This window comes from Lipophrys pholis (genome assembly GCF_963383615.2).
Source record: "Lipophrys pholis genome assembly, chromosome: 10".
Classification (NCBI taxonomy): Eukaryota; Metazoa; Chordata; class Actinopteri; order Blenniiformes; family Blenniidae; genus Lipophrys; species Lipophrys pholis.
This window is the reverse complement of record NC_137640.1, coordinates 1,488,603-1,507,084: the sequence shown is the minus strand read 5'-3', so window position 1 is coordinate 1,507,084 and position 18,482 is coordinate 1,488,603. Positions and strand designations below refer to the sequence as shown.

At 41.8% G+C, this 18,482-nt stretch overlaps 1 protein-coding gene across 2 annotated transcripts in view; it reads right to left on the bottom strand.

The window, feature by feature from the left end:
• The window catches only part of nlgn1 (neuroligin 1), a 338,488-nt gene that overhangs the window by 172,638 nt on the left and 147,368 nt on the right, over positions 1-18,482 (bottom strand). For both annotated transcript variants that reach the window (XM_080473829.1, XM_080473828.1), the window contains one exon: positions 16,058-16,210. In XM_080473829.1, the coding sequence (XP_080329955.1) occupies positions 16,058-16,210 (153 nt within the window). The remainder of the gene's footprint in view (positions 1-16,057; positions 16,211-18,482) is intronic.

Below are 18,482 nucleotides of genomic sequence, written 5' to 3'. Positions count from 1 at the left end.
CTGCTTCCGGACCCAGGACCATGTTCTTGTGGAGCTGCTTCCGGACCCAGAACCATGTTCTTGTGGAGCTGCTTCAGGACCCAGAACCATGTTCTTGTGGAGCTGCTTCAGGACCCAGAACCATGTTCTTGTGGAGCTGCTTCAGGACCCAGAACCATGTTCTTGTGAAGCTGCTTCCGGACCCAGAACCATGTTCTTGTGGAGCTGCTTCAGGACCCAGAACCATGTTCTTGTGGAGCTGCTTCAGGACCCAGAACCATGTTCTTGTGAAGCTGCTGAAGGTTTAAACTGCTGGGAAACCTGATGAGGGTGAATCCATCAGATTGTGTTCTTCGTTTAAAAGGCCTAATCCAAATTACAGCTGGATGTGAAGTACAATCTCCTTTTTCTGTTGTTTTTAAGAACATTGAATGATTCTCCACAAACTGGATGTTGTTCATAAGCCTAAACGTCCTACTAGTAAACTTAATCTACATTTGAAAAGTGGATATTGAATGAATGGATGAAACTTTATTTCAAAGATACAAATAAAAAAGACTAAACTGTATATTTGTTAATAATTATACACAAACTGTGGAAGTTAATTATGTTCAGGTTCTCAGTGCTGACACAGATTTACACCCACCATGCACGTCTTAAACGAACTGCACCAAGTGACAGACAGATCATTTGCATTTCCAAGAAGTAATCAAGGAAGACACTTCAAACTGGAAAGACAGCGAGCGAGAGAGAGAGAGAGAGAGAGAGAGAGAGAGAGAGAGAGAGAGAGAGAGAGAGAGAGAGGAGAAAACAGTGCGTAAAGGAGAGAGAGTTGATTAATAGAAGGTGTATAATGAAGATGGATGCTGGTGGAACCACGACGAGCTGAGGTCCTGCCGTGCCATCATGTTGGAGTGGGAAACAGAATTATTAATAATCGTATATATTAATATTGATGATTAAGTGGTCGATATCAGTGGTTAGCTTTGTGAGTAGCCTCAGCAGTGTGTTACATAACATTTGGAATCATTATAAACATTGAAATCTATCAGGGAACAACAGCGGACATTATGTGCTTCGCACCCCGATGAAGACTTTGGTCAGACGTGAGAAAGAAAGTCTCACACAGATTAATGGAGTCAATCTGAAAAAGTCCAAATGAGAATTTTTTTAAAAAGGTTCAATTCTGAGAAGAGAGACTAACTGTAATGCTGCGTAATTTAAAACTATGAATACTTTTTTTCTTAACGCAAAACTGCTTTCCCTGTTGTTGGTGTGAGAGAGATGAATTATAATGGTTAATATAAATATAAATATAAATAAAATGGCATTTCAAAAACCATCCATACAATAAAGTTTGCAGACTGCGTCCCTCTATCGGGGGAATGTGTCTGGAGCTGCGTCTCAAAGGTTTACCTTCCATAAAAGGTACCTGGATGTATTTATCTAGTTGTGTTTTGAATTTTATGTTTATGTTATTATTCATAATGGAACGAATCTCCCCGGTAGCATTTCATTTCACAGGGTCTTTCCAAAAGCAAGACGACAAAAGGATGATGCACGGTGATGCTAAGAGATGTCCTTGTTTATTTCTTGACATTTGAATGACTTTCTTGATCACATGACAGGCGGTGCAAAATGGATGACTCCACTTCAACGCCTGCTCGTCTCAGGCCCGTGTGCATCTCAAAGTTTTCAAGTGAAAACTTGCTGAAATGAGACGTCAGCTGTGCGGTCCGGAGCGTCTCCATGGCAACAGACATCATCTTCGATCACCTCCATGAGGTGCCTCTCTCATCCGCTATGTATGGGACATTGTTTTCACAGCTTTTTGAGATTTATTTGGAAACAGTTTGCCGTTAACGTTCCAAAGTCTAATCACCTCGTCCTTGAATGATGACAAATCATCCCTGAAGATTTCATTCAATTTGGGTTAATAGTTTTCACGAAAAGCTGGTAAAATACATACATACAAACCAATAAATACACGCAGACAAAACATAACCTTCCCCCAGCTTTCATTGGCGAAGGTAACAGCAGCACCCACTAGTGGCCCAACATGAAAACTACACTGTTTCCAGTGTTTGTCGAGTCCATGTAAACGGACAAACAAGAGCAGAATCGATCAGATGAGTGTTACTTGTGTTGAAGGAAGGTTTTCAGCTGCCTTTGGCGTTGACGTGGGAACAAATGTCATTAGCATTAGCCTTCCCCGGGAAAACCAACAAAGCAAACCTGAGGATCGAGCCGCAAAAAGGCCCCAACAATTCATCAAGAACCATCATGGCAGCACAGAGGTGGAGCCATCAGATCCACAAAAAACCCAAAGCAATAGAAAGCAATAGGATCGTACGAAGTCCCTCTGAAGAAGGAAATTTGTGAGGCAGATGCACATTCACACTCATCTCCTCGCTGGCTCCTGCATTATTCATCCAACAAAACTTTCTGTTGTCCTTTATTACAGATATCGATGACTTGCGTTCAATGTAATGTTTCCAAACCGACCATGTCAGTACAATGAGAATGCGCAAAGTGCTGATTGTTGGCTTTTGAAAAGAATTCTTACGCCAATAAATAATTCAGCTGAATTCAAATGAGTCAGAACAAAAAGAAGTGGCGAGCGGCGCTGAGCAGCAATGCATGAGGGAGACGAGGGGAAACAACAGGATCTTCCTCTGTCTCCTCCACCTCCTCGTTCGCTTTTATCTCCCATATTGTTCTATTATTTCCACCGGGAAAAACAAATGAATACATGGAGAGTGCTGAGAGGAGCGGCGCAGAAAAGGGAAGGCTGACCTTTGAGAGGATTATAGGATTTGTTCGAGAATAAAGGGAGAAGGCAATATGGCAGATGGATTCTGTAAAATAGACTATTTAGCAGAGAGTTGCTGGGATGGCGGGAGAGAAAGGGCGACAGGAGGGGGGGGGGGGGGGGGGGGGGGGGGGGGTCGCCGTGGTAACGCAGGTTGTTGATGAGCCGCGTGCCGCACTGTCACAGCCACGGCAGTTTGTCTTTATACTTGGTGGGCATTGGGGGGCGTTCACTTGATGGATCGCACATTTACTGCTGAACTTATCAATACAATACTGTTTGCATGAGGACGGCCATTTATCCTCAAAGTTCTCAAGGAAGACACATCCAATGCCCGGATATACATTTCTGCACAAACTTACTAAACTAATCATACTTCAGAAATCCTCTTGGGGAAATTCTTTTTTTTTTTTCCCCCGGCATCAAGCCATCCTATTACTAGGATGTGGAAACACATTACTGCGTTTCAGTAGTCGCCTGTCAGCCGTGGGATTTGAACCTGCCAACTCCCGATCACAAGTCTTCTTCTATAAACTCTATTCCACCACTGCCCATTAACAGAAAAGGCAAAATAAGTTGATTTTTCAAATTGACACAAATGGAAAAGTGAGAGATATTGTAGTAGTAGTAGTAGTAGTAGTAGTAGTAGTAGTAGTAGTAGTAGTAGTAGTGTCTCTACCATGAGTCCACATTGACTGACAGGAGGTAACATGAAGCAGCTTTAAGGCCCCGTTGACACTATCACACACTTGTTTTTGTGTATAAATATGCACGTACATAATTCCTTTAATAGGTTCTGGTAAATTCACAGGATTTAGTTGGAGAAAGAAGCTCTAAAATCTGCATCTTTGAAAATATGGTGGACACAGACTGATCTCCGTATTACTGTCTGACAGCTCTCTAATGTAAAATACAAACCCTGGCAGCAGCTCATCTAATTCCACTGGAAGCGTTTCTGACAAAAGTACTGGATACTACAAAGATTAATTCCTGAGAAAATTGACAACTTAAAACATCTATTCTAATATTTATAACAACAAATGTTCAATGCGACTATACTTGGTATGTCTGCACGTAAAACATGGTTATTGTGGACACTGATCCTACAGAACACGGCCAGTGTACCCGGAAAACTTTGAAATAATGATATTCATTAATGTCATGATACTAGTCTTTGTGTTTGATCTGTTTCATGTGCTGCTGTCGTCAGAAATGACAAATAAGGACTAAATACATACAGAGATGTCAAACTAAATCAAACATCTGCGTATTTATAGGTAATACTATTACGTATGCAGGTACGCCATTTAGTATTTTCAGTTCCATTCAGGCTTACATCTTATACAGTATTGTACAAATGAAATTAAGAATTATTCAAAGCTAACATGAGTACAATGTATTTCACGGTTTCAAATTAATTTTGAGAAATATTTACAGCCTCAGTTTTTTTTTAAACATTATACTGTGTTTTTACTGATAAAAAATAAAGTAAAGTTTCCAAATAGGATAAAGGAGTATTTGAAGAGCAGGACTAAAAACGTGCTTAATTCTTCCTCTATCTTTCCGTTCATGTAAAAGTAGATAAAGTGGATTTTGTTTGTTCTTTTGTTTTTGTTTTATTCATCTAAATGTTTTTTCTTCTTTTTAATGTCTGTATGTCCAGAATAAAGATTCATTCATTCAAATATCATGTCTTGTGTTTGCAGCTTCAACATTCCCTTTGAATTTTGTTGCATCAACAAAAAGACTCTTGGCTGCGATGCTAATGCTTCTTCTCTCTGATGGTTGTATTCTAGTTTTCATGAAAGAGCGAACACATTAACAGTAACTTGTAAAAACGAAACAACTAAGACTGGAAAATAATAACTTAATAAGCACTAACCCCCCCCGCTCCTGCTGGTCCGCCCTCCTCCCTCGCTGGCCGCCGTCTCAGCAAGAGGCTCCTTCCTATCTGACCTCTAAAAATATGGCAACGGCAGATTTGTGAGTCCTGCTGATAACCAATCAGATGGCTTTTGTCGTGCGGGGCATACAACCCCCGTCAAGATCTAAATCACATTTTCTCTTCATCGTTCTCTCCCCCGGCCGCTCTGTCTTCTTTACGGCTTGTTGGTGATGGTTTTACTTGGTGCCGGCAGATAGTGTGGTGGATTTCTCAGGGGGCTGTGGCAGGAGGGGAGGGGGGCGGGGGGGGGTACTGACAGCCTGAGAAACCTAAACAGAGCAAAACAGGCCCGACCGGGGAGACGGCGGCGGAGATGTGCAAAAAGAGGACAACAAAGCAGTTAGGGAGAATTAGTACTTTTAACAAAGTGGGAGAGACGGTGGCGGCGGCCGAGCGGCAGGTCGGGTCCACATGCAGCCTGCAGCGATCAGAACCGCCACGCCTCGCCTGCTTTGATCCTGCTGCTACACATGTCCATCTGCTTTACTTGCCCCATTACACACTCGCCAGGCAGCCGCATGAGCTCGCAAGCACATGCACTTATGCTGGAGCATACATCCGCGTGCTGGCCTAGCCAAGGCTTTGATCAATAAATAACACGGCCACATGGGGGGGTGGGGGGGTAGGGGGGTGGGGGGGTAGGGGGGTGGGGGGGTGGGGGGGTGCATGCACACGGGTATCTACACACGGTGTCTGGTAATAGCTCACAGTGGAGGGATGTAATCTCTGTTTCTCGGCCCATCTTTCCATCTGTCCACCGCTTCAGTAACTGGCTAATCAGTTTCACTCCCAGCCTCTATAGCGGTCAGCCAGACTCTCATCACACCTGCCGGCCACACCGCCAGGACCGCCATCCAGGTACAACCGCTGGACTGACCCCAGATGATGTTCTGCAAGATTATCTTCATTGTCAAATGTAAACTTAAGAATTGTGTAACTGGTGCATCAACCAGTGACTCTGTCACTATTTACAACAATGCTGACAAAAGCACAGACCAGATAAATCTTGTTCCTCAAATATTTCTTATCATCTTGAGCAATTGATGCTGTTTGTAGCTTCCCAACTGGGCAGGCTAATGAAAACTTGATCTGGAGTGTGCCGGAACGATAAAAACAAAGAAAATACATCCAGAAAGAATCATTGCACAGCGGTAAGCGTGCATGTAAATATTCCCTTCTGATGAGACATCTCTGTGCATACATTCAAATTCAATCATACCAGAATAATCCATCACTCACATTGTCAATTTGCAACTTGCATTCTTTCTTTTAAAATCGTCGCCTTCAACAATGCAACCGATGTGATTAATTCCTGGGGGAGATCCCACTGAATCATTTTACAGTCTGATACGGTTCCCAAAACAATGGAATCCACTTGTTAAATTTGAAACACTAGTCACTTCAATTAAAGGGTGAAAATGTGTGCAATCTGTAAGGTCATTCCTGCGACCATGATGGAGCGCCGGTTTTTGACACTGCTGTTTTAGAGTGATAGTCGGCTCAGTTTAAAACATCTGTATGTGGAGGTTCGGGTGGACGTTTCAACAAGCCATGAGATTAAAACCCCCCATTAATGAGTTTGAGTGGAGCACTTGTGATTATTTTTTTGTTGTTGTTGTTGTCATGTTGATAGAGACTGGTGAGCTTGGGTCGGAACAACTGTCACATTTAAAATCCATTTTAAAAACAACAAAATGAAAACCAACAGCACTCATCCAGAAACACACTATTATTTCCACATAATCTGCATCAGAATCTGCTGTGATTGTTCGCTGGAGAGGATAAAGAGAGACCCGGGCTAATACATGCTAAATACATAGAAATGGTAGGAATAAAAGCAGAAGAGAAAAAAGAACATAAAGTGATATGAAGTACTAGGCATCACTAGTAAGGCCTGATTGGCTCTGTGTGACTGGGGGGAGCAGATTGAGAGGATATAAAAACATCCTAAAAAAATAAAGACACACACACACACACACACACACGCACGCACGCACGCACGCACGCACGCACGCACGCACGCACGCACGCACGCACGCACGCACGCACGCACGCACGCACGCACACACACACACACACACACACACACACACACACACACACACACACACATATATATACCAGCAGACTTGATGCTGACTTCACAAGCACCTTAAAAAATCGGCGGTATGAGGTTTAAAATATTACAGGACAAATTCTGGCATTTAGGGAGCGTTCACACAGGAGAGTCCGGAACTCAGTTCTAATATTACATCATTTCTAATATTGTTAAAATGGCAAAACAAACTAAATACACATGTCTGTAAGGTAACATTATCAGAATTGTTGGCCATCAGCCATAACACTTATTTTCTCTTGGATTGTTTTTTTAAGGCTTCGTGTCACAAGATCCCGTTTGTCCTCTGGATCTCTGCACATCTGGATTCTCTCTGGAAAAAGCTTCAGTTTCACTACATCCAGACTTTCTCCAGGATTCAAGACTCTTTCCTTGACAAAGTCTGGAGCTTTTTTAAAATATTGATATTCTGGCTGGAGCTGCCGCCACGCCATCTTTGATATCCCACAATCCCTTGGGGCAGGTTTCCCAAGATGGCGTCAGTCAGGAAACATCAACAGTTTGATGGTTTGTCTGGAAACTTCTGGACTTTGGTGTGAAGGATTGAGGAACCTGCAGGTTGGAATGAGAGGAGGTGGTCTGGTTTTGATGTGTTGATTTATTCTCTGGGTAGAAGTGAAAACTTTTATGGGAAGTAGATTTTAAAAATTTATTCTGGTAGAGTAACTTTAAATGCCTTAAAGTCTAATTCATACTCCATATGCAAACGGCACTGGAAGGCTACGGATTAAGACGAGCCACCTCTGCACAGCCTTAGCATAGCTTCCATTAGCCTCTCTGCCCACTCACTGAATGAAATAGATGTTGAGCCAAATGTACTGGACAAACAAAATGAGCATCGGCACACAGAAAATAAAAAACCCAACTAAACAGGACACCATGACAACATAATGCCGAAAACAAGGGTGCCTTCCAAGCTGCTGTTAATATGAAACATGCAGCTGAATGCTCAGAGATTTGTAATGTAGCTGCTCCTTTTAGCCAAATTCTTGTCGTCATTAGCAAGGTTTAACTGCAGATTAACAGGGGGGGGGGGGGGGGGGGGGGGGGTTTACACTGAACTGGATTCTCACCAAGGCTGGAAAAAGCACACCCGTACAGGACAGACATCACTACTCCCAGCCCAAAGGATTATAAAAACCTCCCGTTCCATCCATTAAACTTGAAACCCAAATCTGTAATTAAATGGTATGAAACACTGGGTCACATTGAGCTTGAACAAATCAAAAGAATTGAAATATTAAGATGAATCCGCTCATGTGCAGCTTTTATCAACGCTAAATATTGGGACAGGTTGTTTTATTTTTTATCTCTTTGATCTTTTGCAATTATTTTTCTTGAAGAAATGGAGGAAAAATGATCTTGAGAAATGATCTTTCTTCTGTCCAGCAGTGGAGTTGTGGCTCAAGGCAGGACAGTGAGAAGAGGGATTACTGTGGCGATAAGTCCAACATGTCTCAATGCAGCTTGTCCACTGATCAGAGCCGCGCTGCCTTGAACTGCAGAGGAACGATCCAGAACATCCCAGCTGCATGGAGGAGCTCAGCTGACGATCGTGTCGCTGCGCTCTCACACCTTCTGCTGCTAATTAATGTCAAGGGTGCAAACCATCAACGCAATCATTGAGGAAAGTTTCCACACAAGAAAGATTCTGGCTGACACCATCCAGAGTAACCCAGATGAGAAAACCTGAAATAGACTCGTCAACACTAAAAGATCTGAATCACAGTGTTCAGTATTCTCCACAAACTGTACTGGAAATGTCCTGTTGCCAAATGGAATTTATGAACTAATATTAAACAGTTGTATTGATTCATATAAGAAAGAGAGAATCACAGTATCTTACCAGAGTTAATGTGATTTCCACCATAATTATCACTAAATGTATATATATATATATATATATATATATATATATATATATATATATATATATATATATATATATATATATATATATATATATATATATAGAGTGTAGTTTTTACATGCAATATAAACAAAGTCAATTAACCAAATCACTTTTATTTAATTTACAGGACAAAGAACTGACGGCACCAACAGGATGTGGTTTGGTTGCATAAGTATTTTCTGGTTTTATGCAGATTTCTTTTGGTTTTGTCAGAATTTAAATACTACAGCCAAGTGGAATCCTGAAATCCATAATAATCTCTGAATAGAAACTCTGGGACTGGACCCCTGGTCCCTTGTCTTTCAGATCTTCAATTATCATTGAACAATTTGTATTTAGTAGAATTTAATTAAACCCTACCAACAAAATAAGTAGTTTTATTCTGACATTGTTAACAAAATAATTTGAAATGACTTGTTCCAACATTTGCATGTTTTTTAAAGATCTACTGTACGGCTTTTACAGTAAAACTCTGCATCAGTGAAGCAGTTAACTTCTTCAGCTGCATCTTCTGAGCATCTTCTTAATAAACTAATCATCCTTCATAAATGCTTCATAAATCGGCTGAAGACTGAAGGTGAAAACCTAAAACTTTGTATATGTACATTTACGCAACAATGGTACTGGGAGTCACTGAAAATGCAAATTTTGGAGAAAGTCTACCAAGGTGGAACTTTTTGACAAAGCCACGACTCAGCCTCCATGTTAAAACCAAGAGCGCCATCTGGTGGAGTCAGAGAATAAAGACAGTGGTTCATGAAGCCTCATGAAGCTTTTCAACACTCAAGGTGACCAAAGTGCTTTTCCAGTAAAAACAGACAAATGAGAAAGAAAAGAATTAAAAATCAACAAGGGTTAAAACATATACTATATCAACAAGAGTAAAATCAAAACGAACCAAATTAAAATAAGATAAAATAATTGAGGGAAAACTGGGTCGGATCCTTTAAGGGTCTAGTTTTGTCCCCGACTCGTTTGCATTGATGCTTCCTGGATGTGGAATATTTCAGCAACCCGATATCATGGAGGTGTGTACTCCCAGTATTTGTGTGTTTAGAGTTCACATTTGTTTTTTGTTTTTTAATTTCCCCGGGTAAAAAAACAAACTTCTTGTTGTTCTTGCTGATTAACTTTTGACATCTTGATAAATACTGTGATTACGGTTTGCATTTTCATGCTTGATCTGGCGAGGTGGTGATTCTGAGGAGCACACTGTGCCAGGTATGTGTCTCGTCTTTTAAATTAAACTCCTCAAGTCCCAGATGCAAATGGCCACAAATGCCGTTTAATATCCACAGCAGCCTGTCCCACGATGTGACGAGTGAAGTTAGGACAATGTAAAGCCAATATTTGAGACTAATCAGTGCATACTGATCAAGCCCCGAGTGAACTGCTCTGGTTAGACGCTCTGTACGAGACTGTTAAGTGGCTGTGTCACTGATGCCAACAAGAAAAGCATGCAGCTCAGGAGGGAAGTGGCAAAGGGAAGATGCTGAAACGGAGTCATTGGACTATTTGTTTCAAGGAGGAAGAAATTAATAAGCACAGTAACAACAGCGCTCCCCACTTAGCCAGCAGGAGAAAGACGGGGGGCGAAAGTCAGATTATGATGAAGGTAAAGAAGAGAAGATGTATGGAAATAAAGGAGAGGAGTGATAATGACAAATAAACAGCATCTCCAGCCTCGGGTCCATTGAGGTCCACTTACACGCCGACGTTTCGCCTGAAAACGAATCATTTTGCTTTTTTTTTTTTTTGTTTTGAAAAAATTCTGTCTGTTTACATGGAAACTGCAGAGACGTTGGGAGTGATGTCATCAGCACGGTAGGACACTTGTGGGTGATGTTTTTTTTTTAATGAAACCACACAAACACACGTGTGCAGAGTCCAGTCAGTCGACCATGTTGGCCTGTCATTCCGATGACTTTCAACCATGAAACTACCAAGTCCATAGTTGTTATCGTCCCTCTACTCACACATGTACAGAAAATCTATTGACCACAAGCGTGATGCTCATGGGCAGTGGCAGCATTTTCACGTCTAGACAGAGATGGAGTCGGAGCGTTGTGTTTTCATGCGTTGTCAGCGCCGTTGTCATGTGATCAGAGACGTCCCACTCCTTGGGTCCTGCAGTGGCTTTTTGTCCGGCCAGCTCTGTGAGCGCGGCGCTGCACAGAGAAATGGATATTTTACTGGCCAGGTATATCTTAAAACAATCAGAGGCTTGATGAATTGGCTGAATGGCTGATGTATGGCTGGAATGGAACGGGTATTTGGAAAAGGTTTGAGTCAGGGAAATGCACCTCATCAATCAGCATGATTAAAGGTTTTGGCCGGGCAGAAACAAACTCAACAGTGTGAGGGCCCAGTCTTAAAGGCACAGTTAACTGCTTTGGAGCCTAAGAGCCCCCAGCCCCGCTAGACAAATTGGTCTTTCGTATCGGCTCTTTGAGTTGACTTTGGTGGCTTCGTGTTTGTCCGGACGTCTCTATGGTGCATATCGGGGGCAGTCAAATCTTACTTAAATTAGCAGCACGATTTCCTCAAGGCGGCGAGTGCACGGATGCTGTAGGAGAGAGGCCTTAAAGACCAGAATTCGTCCACCGGTCAGACTAGTATCTAGAGTAGCTGGAGCTTTAAGGACCAAGACTACTGCCGACTGATAACACACCAAGGAATCCTGACATAACGTAGACTCTAAATACTTATCACTTTCCAAAAGCAATCTTCCATGTGTTTCATTAACACCCAATTTGCAACCAAGAGGAAACTCCTGGCGTCGTTCATTACACTCCCCTGATGGCTCCTCACTCACACACACACACACACACACACTGACGGGAGCATACTATATACCTGCCCTATGGCCAAATCCATTGTAACCACGGCCCCTTAACCAATAAATACAGCTTTGCGGCAGCAGCTCTACATATTTAAAGCCACTAATGGCTTCTTGCAAAGTGCCCGCACACAAACACACTAAGTCCAGGAGAAAAAAACTCCCAGCTGTGAGCTCCGGGTGGAACTGTTAGTGTCTGGAGCAGCGTCTGGCTGCAACCAGCAGACAACAGGGAGCGACTGGAGGCTGGAGAGACAACGTCAGGAGCAGGGATGCAGTTCAGCGTCAATAAAAATAAAAGGTGTTGACTAGTGCAATAGTGTGGACTCAGTTTTCAGGAAAGTATTGGCATCATGCATGCATGACACATGCACGTTATTTGTTCAAACGGAATATTGTAGCCAGTGGCTATAGTTATTTACCTGGAATTCAAATGAAAAAAAATAATTGGAAATTACAAATTCTGCGTTGTGTTGCAGGTTGAGCCTGGTTTTATAGGATGGATCTTCTTCCAACACATTCCGTTCAGCAGTGCAGCACATATTGACATTTCACTGTATTTTGCACCAGAAGCTTCATCAAAATTGCCTTTATGCTGAGATTGTAGTAATTCCTGGTAGTAATTATTAGATTTTTGACAAGATAGATATTTAAATCGTGTACAATCTGTGTCACAGCAAAGAAAAACTTCAAATATGATCAGAATCTATTGATAATTGACATATCAACAGTTTGCAGAGGCAAACTATGCCAACATTTCTGGAGATTGAATTCTAAAATATATTTCCTACAATCCTACACTCACCTTAATGTAATATTTATAGAGGTTATACCTTTGCTGGCTTGTCTGCATCGTTTGTCTCCTTGGTTCGACCCATTGGAACTGCCATTCAAAAGTTACAAACTACTTACTATCTATGGTAGTATTACTTGATTTCTAGTATTAGTTGACACTACCAGTGTTTACTGATGTGTGTGTGTGTGTGTGTGTGACCTCCCCTCATACACACTCCTGCCGGCCCGTGGTGCATAAAGGTTGGGGATCACGACACTGGACCTATTTTGAAAAGCAAAATGCAGCAAAATATGAGAAAAGTTGTGTTTTTCCCGTTTCTCAGGAGGCAGACTCGGAGCATTTCCAGAAAGTTCTACCTTTGATGACGTGTTTTCAGTAACTCCAAGATGGTTGTTGTGTAAAACTTGAAGAAAAGAAAACACTTGGAGCCTGAAAGAACTGCAAAGGTGGGTGGATTGGAGTGCGTCTTTAATTTGGACTGATGAAAAGCCACTGTTGTGTCCTCCGTCTCCGTTTATGAGACGTTGAACATGTTTCTACTAGTAAACGCCCGGTTGCTAAAATGTCCAGATGGGATAATCGACGAGGGTCAGCGGACCCTGACTGAGGGTTGTGGCAAGTTACAAATATTCTGCACGGTACACATGTCCATTATAAAAACTATTCTACCTGGATTTGATTGAATATGGGTCATTTCAGCATTTAGGAACTAAACTGGACGAGCGACTGGAAAGTCAAGTGTCCCTGAGTCCCACACCTCCTCCTCCTCCTCCTCCTCCTTCGTCGCTCACACACTCGTTCACGCCACACAGTACAGTCGTATGCGTTTGTCCATCGCCACGGGGGTAAACACAACACACAGTCTAATCTGAGAGCAAACAGCAGTGCCTCATGTTAACCAGCAGGGACACAGATTCCCTCAACACTGCCGGGCCTGCAGGGGGGGGGGGGGGGTCAGAGAGAAGGAGGCGAATAAGGAAATCAACTAAATGGGGAATTTGTCTACTCCGCAACAGCAGCTATAGAATTAACCTTTTTTCGGGGGATACATTTTTGAAGGAGCTCTTATTTCTCAAAGCTGCGGTGAATTTCTTTTCCTCCAATCAATTATTAGACGCTAAAGCAGAGAGGATCATTATCTCTGGTAATGTGGAAAAAACACCAAGAGATGTGAATGTTTCTGCAGAATATGCAAACAATATTAACCTCCGCGAAATCAGTTTCTTTTTATACAACACTTCATTTTGAGTTTCTTGTTGCTGTTCAACGTATAGACACGGTGATTGCTGGATGAGGACCTGTACTGCAACCTGGCATGTTGTACTGGAGACTCTTTAAATAAGTACCAATAAATTATACCTCTTTGTAAAGATTAATGGGAGGCCATTGTTTTAGGATTTGTCCAAATCCACTTTAATGGAAATTCAACGTGATTTACAAAGAAAACTAGTAGTAGTAGTAGTATTATGTTATAGTAGTACAACACTAATAGTAGGTTATTATACCTCCGCACAAAGCAAATGATGTTTATTTATAAATTTGTACTGATTGCAGTTTTTCATCAATGGAATAGTTTCACATTTTTGGACAGTTTTTTTTTTCTTTTTTTTTTAAATATGACAATATGTGGTTTAAGTGTATGTTTGTGTCTTTGACTTGCAGGGACAAACATTATGGGTGTGACTCTCGTGTCGCACACTGATAGTGATGGTGATTTGTTGGACTCCATGTCGAGAACCCACGCTGTCTGAGCTGACTCTTACTGTGTTGTGATTTGAGCAAATACATATGAGACATGGAAAGAAGATCAGACTCTGAATAATTGAGAGAATACAAAGACAGAAAAAACCCAAAAAACAGAACATGAATCAAATATTAATGCTGTCTGCAGGTACTGTGTTTTTGCTCTTTTCAAACAATAACCCTTAAGGGTTTATGCTTATTTTTAAAATGCACACGCACACACACGCATATGTTTGCGTGTGAAAAGTGGATATTTGGCTTTGCCTGTGTCCTGGTATGGATTAATCGGAAAAGGGCGAAAGCTTTGGCAAGCCCCAGACACGAGTGAAATGAAATCAGTTCTTTCCATTCCAATAAACGACAGCATAATCTCATTTAGCACCGCAACATAATAGAGGCAGCAATTCCTTGTTTCCATCATCCTTTGCAATATGTACCTGCCCCGTGGCTACGGCAGTGACATCCATATGCAAAGTAAGGAGGACTCAGGAATCAGGCTGATGAGAGGAGATAAACCGGAGGAGGCGAGGAGCCAACACAAGGGACTGGAAATCAGAGAAGACACTGCCATGGTAGATTAAAAACTAGTAACTACTGTGTAAGAAACGAGGTGTGGAGGGGAGAGACAACATCAGTGAAAAACACTAGAGAACAAGCTAATTCCAACAGACACCTGCCAGCACAAGCACATAACAGGCCTGAGAGGTACACTGGGACATGACAGATACCCGGAACAAGACACACTGTCCTGCGACTGAGCGGAGGAATGGAATGGCAGACCAGAAGACAATTACTAAGAAAATGGTTTTGAATGAGCCCAAGAAATGAATAAAAAACAAAAGTCATAACAAGCATCTCTGCTTTTCAATCGTCAAGCTTCAACTCGACAGCTTCAACTCGACAGCTTCAACTCGACAGCTTCAACTCGACAGCGTCACACGGCGGAGAACATCTCAGCAGTTCAGGAAGAATTCAGTCACTGCGCTTTCACCAGTTCTAGTGGTCACAACACAGCAGCATGAGAGAGAGGGAGAGAGAGAGGGAGAGAGAGAGAGAGAGAGAGAGAGAGAGAGAGAGAGAGAGAGAGAGGGGAAAGAAATACTGGGTTTTAGCACATGTAAGGCTACATGGCTATGTGGCAACAGCAGCGACGAAGAAGAAGAAGAAGAAGAAGAAGAAGAAGAAGAAGAAGAAGAAGAAGAAGAAGAAGAAGAAGAAGAAGAAGAAGAAGAAGAAGAAGAAGAAGAAGAAGAAGAAGAAGAAGAAGAAGAAGAAGAAGAAGAAGAAGAAGAAGAAGAAGAAGAAGAAGAAGAAGAAGAAGAAGAAGAAGAAGAAGAAGAAGAAGAAGAAGAAGAAGAAGAAGAAGAAGAAGAAGAAGAAGATCACAGCGTTGATCTTTGCTTCATACCACTGAACCAGCTTCCAGCGGTGTAACGGTTAAACAAACCCGCCGCTCAGTTCAGCTTCTTCAGTCACTTTGTTTGAAACGTCTGTTAAGTTCAATTTAAAAATCACATTCATTTTATTAAAAAATAAAATAATTAACAAGACAAGCTATAATAACAGCTGCTAGTAGATTTCAGGACCAACCTCACTTCCTCATACGTTTTTTTAAATTTGAAACGTAATCATAAATCTGACATTAACAAAAAAAAACAGAAAAACAAAATGGCAGCGTGCGACAGAGACATCAGGGGGTTCGGCTCCAGGTTCTTTCACCAAACTTTACTGGGTCGGGCCAACACGTCACACCCAAACCTCCACCCAAACACTGGAGGAGAAGCCCGGAGCCAGAACAGAGAGCAGGACAGCGCCGCCCCCAGCGGCGTCTCGCCTCCACCTTCACGCTAAGCAGCGAAACCAGAAGAAGCAGGGCGGCAGAGGAGTGGCGACACGGCAGCAGCGGGGTTCTTACCGAGGACGCCCAGCCGGTAGTTGACCGTTATCACGATCACGTTCCCGTAGCTGGCCAGGATGCTGCCGTCAAACATATTCCCAGTGCCTTCCATGTAGGAGCCCCCGTGGATGAAAACCATCACCGGCTTGGGGCTTCCACTCTCCCTAATGTCTGGAGGAAGAGGAGGAAGAGGAGGAGGAGGAGGAGGTGGAAGAGGCAGAAGGCTTGATTAGACGACAGATTCAAGGTGAGAGATGCAGTTTCAGGAGGCTTTGGCCTCGTCTTTACTTATTCATCTTCAACTTCACTGATTCTGGCACGCTGGCTTCTCAAAGTCTTCACAACACAGGAAGCTGGACATCAAACCAATGGTTCACCAGGAGTGGCGGGAAAACGACCGTCGTCTCTCGGGGGTTTTTAAACTGAACATTGCTGTTGATGAAATGTGAAATTTAATGTGCAGCGTTTTGTTTCCCTGCAGGCGGGAGGCGGAGGAAGTTTAGTAGCTCCGATTTAAACATAAATGTTGGGTCAATTTAAAGGAAACAGGTTGAGATATAAAATGTAATGCAGGTGAGAAAAACTGAAAAACAAACACACGTAATGGATATAAAATAAAACAAGCTTGGATTAAACTTGAATGGAGATTTGAGGTACAACGAAGCTCCACCCCCAAATTCTCACTCTTTTATTTTTTAATTCTATCTTATAAATGTAATATTAATTTGCACTGCCTGTTAGAACTTCTAATGAATCTTGGTTTAGTTTTTTTTTATACAGAAACTGCCATTGTGACTTTAATATGTGTTTTTATAGGGACGCTTCAATACCACGTTTTAAAACTATGAGGACGAGAACTGACTTCCACCTACTCGCGGATACTGAGTACCAATAAGAATATACTTATTAAACGCAATAAAGCGCGAACCACTGATCTCCAATATGAAGGTTTTCTTAATGTTTTCCTGAAATGTGTTTTTTGCAGGTTTAACCAAGTGAATTAATTAATTTATCAAATGAAGTCAAATATGTTTTTGTGTTACTGAACCAAAACAGCCTCCTCATTAATTCCTGAGCGTCACACTTAAACCACCTCCAGCACTTTGTTTTCTCTTCCTCATATTGTTTTTGTTTTCTTTATGCAAAATTACTCAAACCTGTTAAATGATATTGGTTGGTACTCATTCCAGTATTATAACTGTCCTCTATTTGTTTACTTAATTTCCTTGTGTGTGTGTGTGTGTGTGTGTGTGTGTGTGGGGGGGGGGGGGGGGGGGGGGGGGGGGGGCAGTTTGAGCTGATGGTGTCTGAGCGGTGAGGATGAGAGGAGCAGCAGAGATCTGACAACGTGCTGCCACCCATGTTCAAAACAAGGTTTCACTTTCATCTTGTTTTCCCAGAGATGGAGCTTTTCATCTGGCTTCCTAACGACCTCCAGTACAGCGAGCGCCGTGTGCCGTTTATCCCACCGATGTTTTACCAGGGATGGGACTCCGGGTCCAGAGAGAGAGAGATCAGCGAGTCTCTGGGGAAGTCAAAATGAAGCAGCCAAGAAAATAGAAATGTGTGAAGCAAAATAAAACAAAAACAAAAAAACAAATGAGTTGTAAGTAATTCAGATTGAAAGGTTGTGTTTGGGTCTGTTTGTGTTTACGGGAATACAGATTAGATAAAAACCTTCAAGGAAAAACTAAACCTCATTGTGGCACTGCACAGCTTCTTTTCAAAGGGATAAGTTTATTGAAAATATATTTTAAAAAGTTTTTTTTTATAGTTAACAAGTGTAATATAAATACATATTAACAGAGCTCATGAGTTATTCAGGCATTTTAACAAATTCAATTAAATGTACTTAAAATACTTAAGTTGAATCAAATGAGTTGAACAATACCAGAACATCTTCCAGATATTTCTGAATATGTCGAGCTGGAAACTGAAAATGAATGTGGAGCAGTTAATCGTGAGATTAACTCATCCAGGTCATTGTGATTGGTTAGAAACAAAACATCTAACGATCTTAATTAAAGCTGCTTCTTACAGCTGCAATAACTTGTAAAAGAAATCTTGATCTCAATGTTTTTTTTTTTTGTTTTTAGCTTTCCTGGTTAAATAAAAGTTAATGAATGACTCATCACACCATCTTGTGGCGCAGAGTGGTATTACAGAACTAAACAAGATGGCGGAGTTGATTTGACACGGATACCTTTGACATAACGTCATGATTATTACGTACTTTGATTCAATTGAACATCTTAGGCCATTTAACATTTTCCACAGTCTACTTTATTCAGTGAGAGACGCTGTGTGGAGGAAGGACGCAGCCATGAGGTGGTCCTTTTAACAATGACTGAGACAAAACTTGTTTTTTAATTAATAGTACACGATCAAACGATCTGAGCCGTGGGATTGTTTCTCTATCCAATCCCACATCCAGTATGAAATG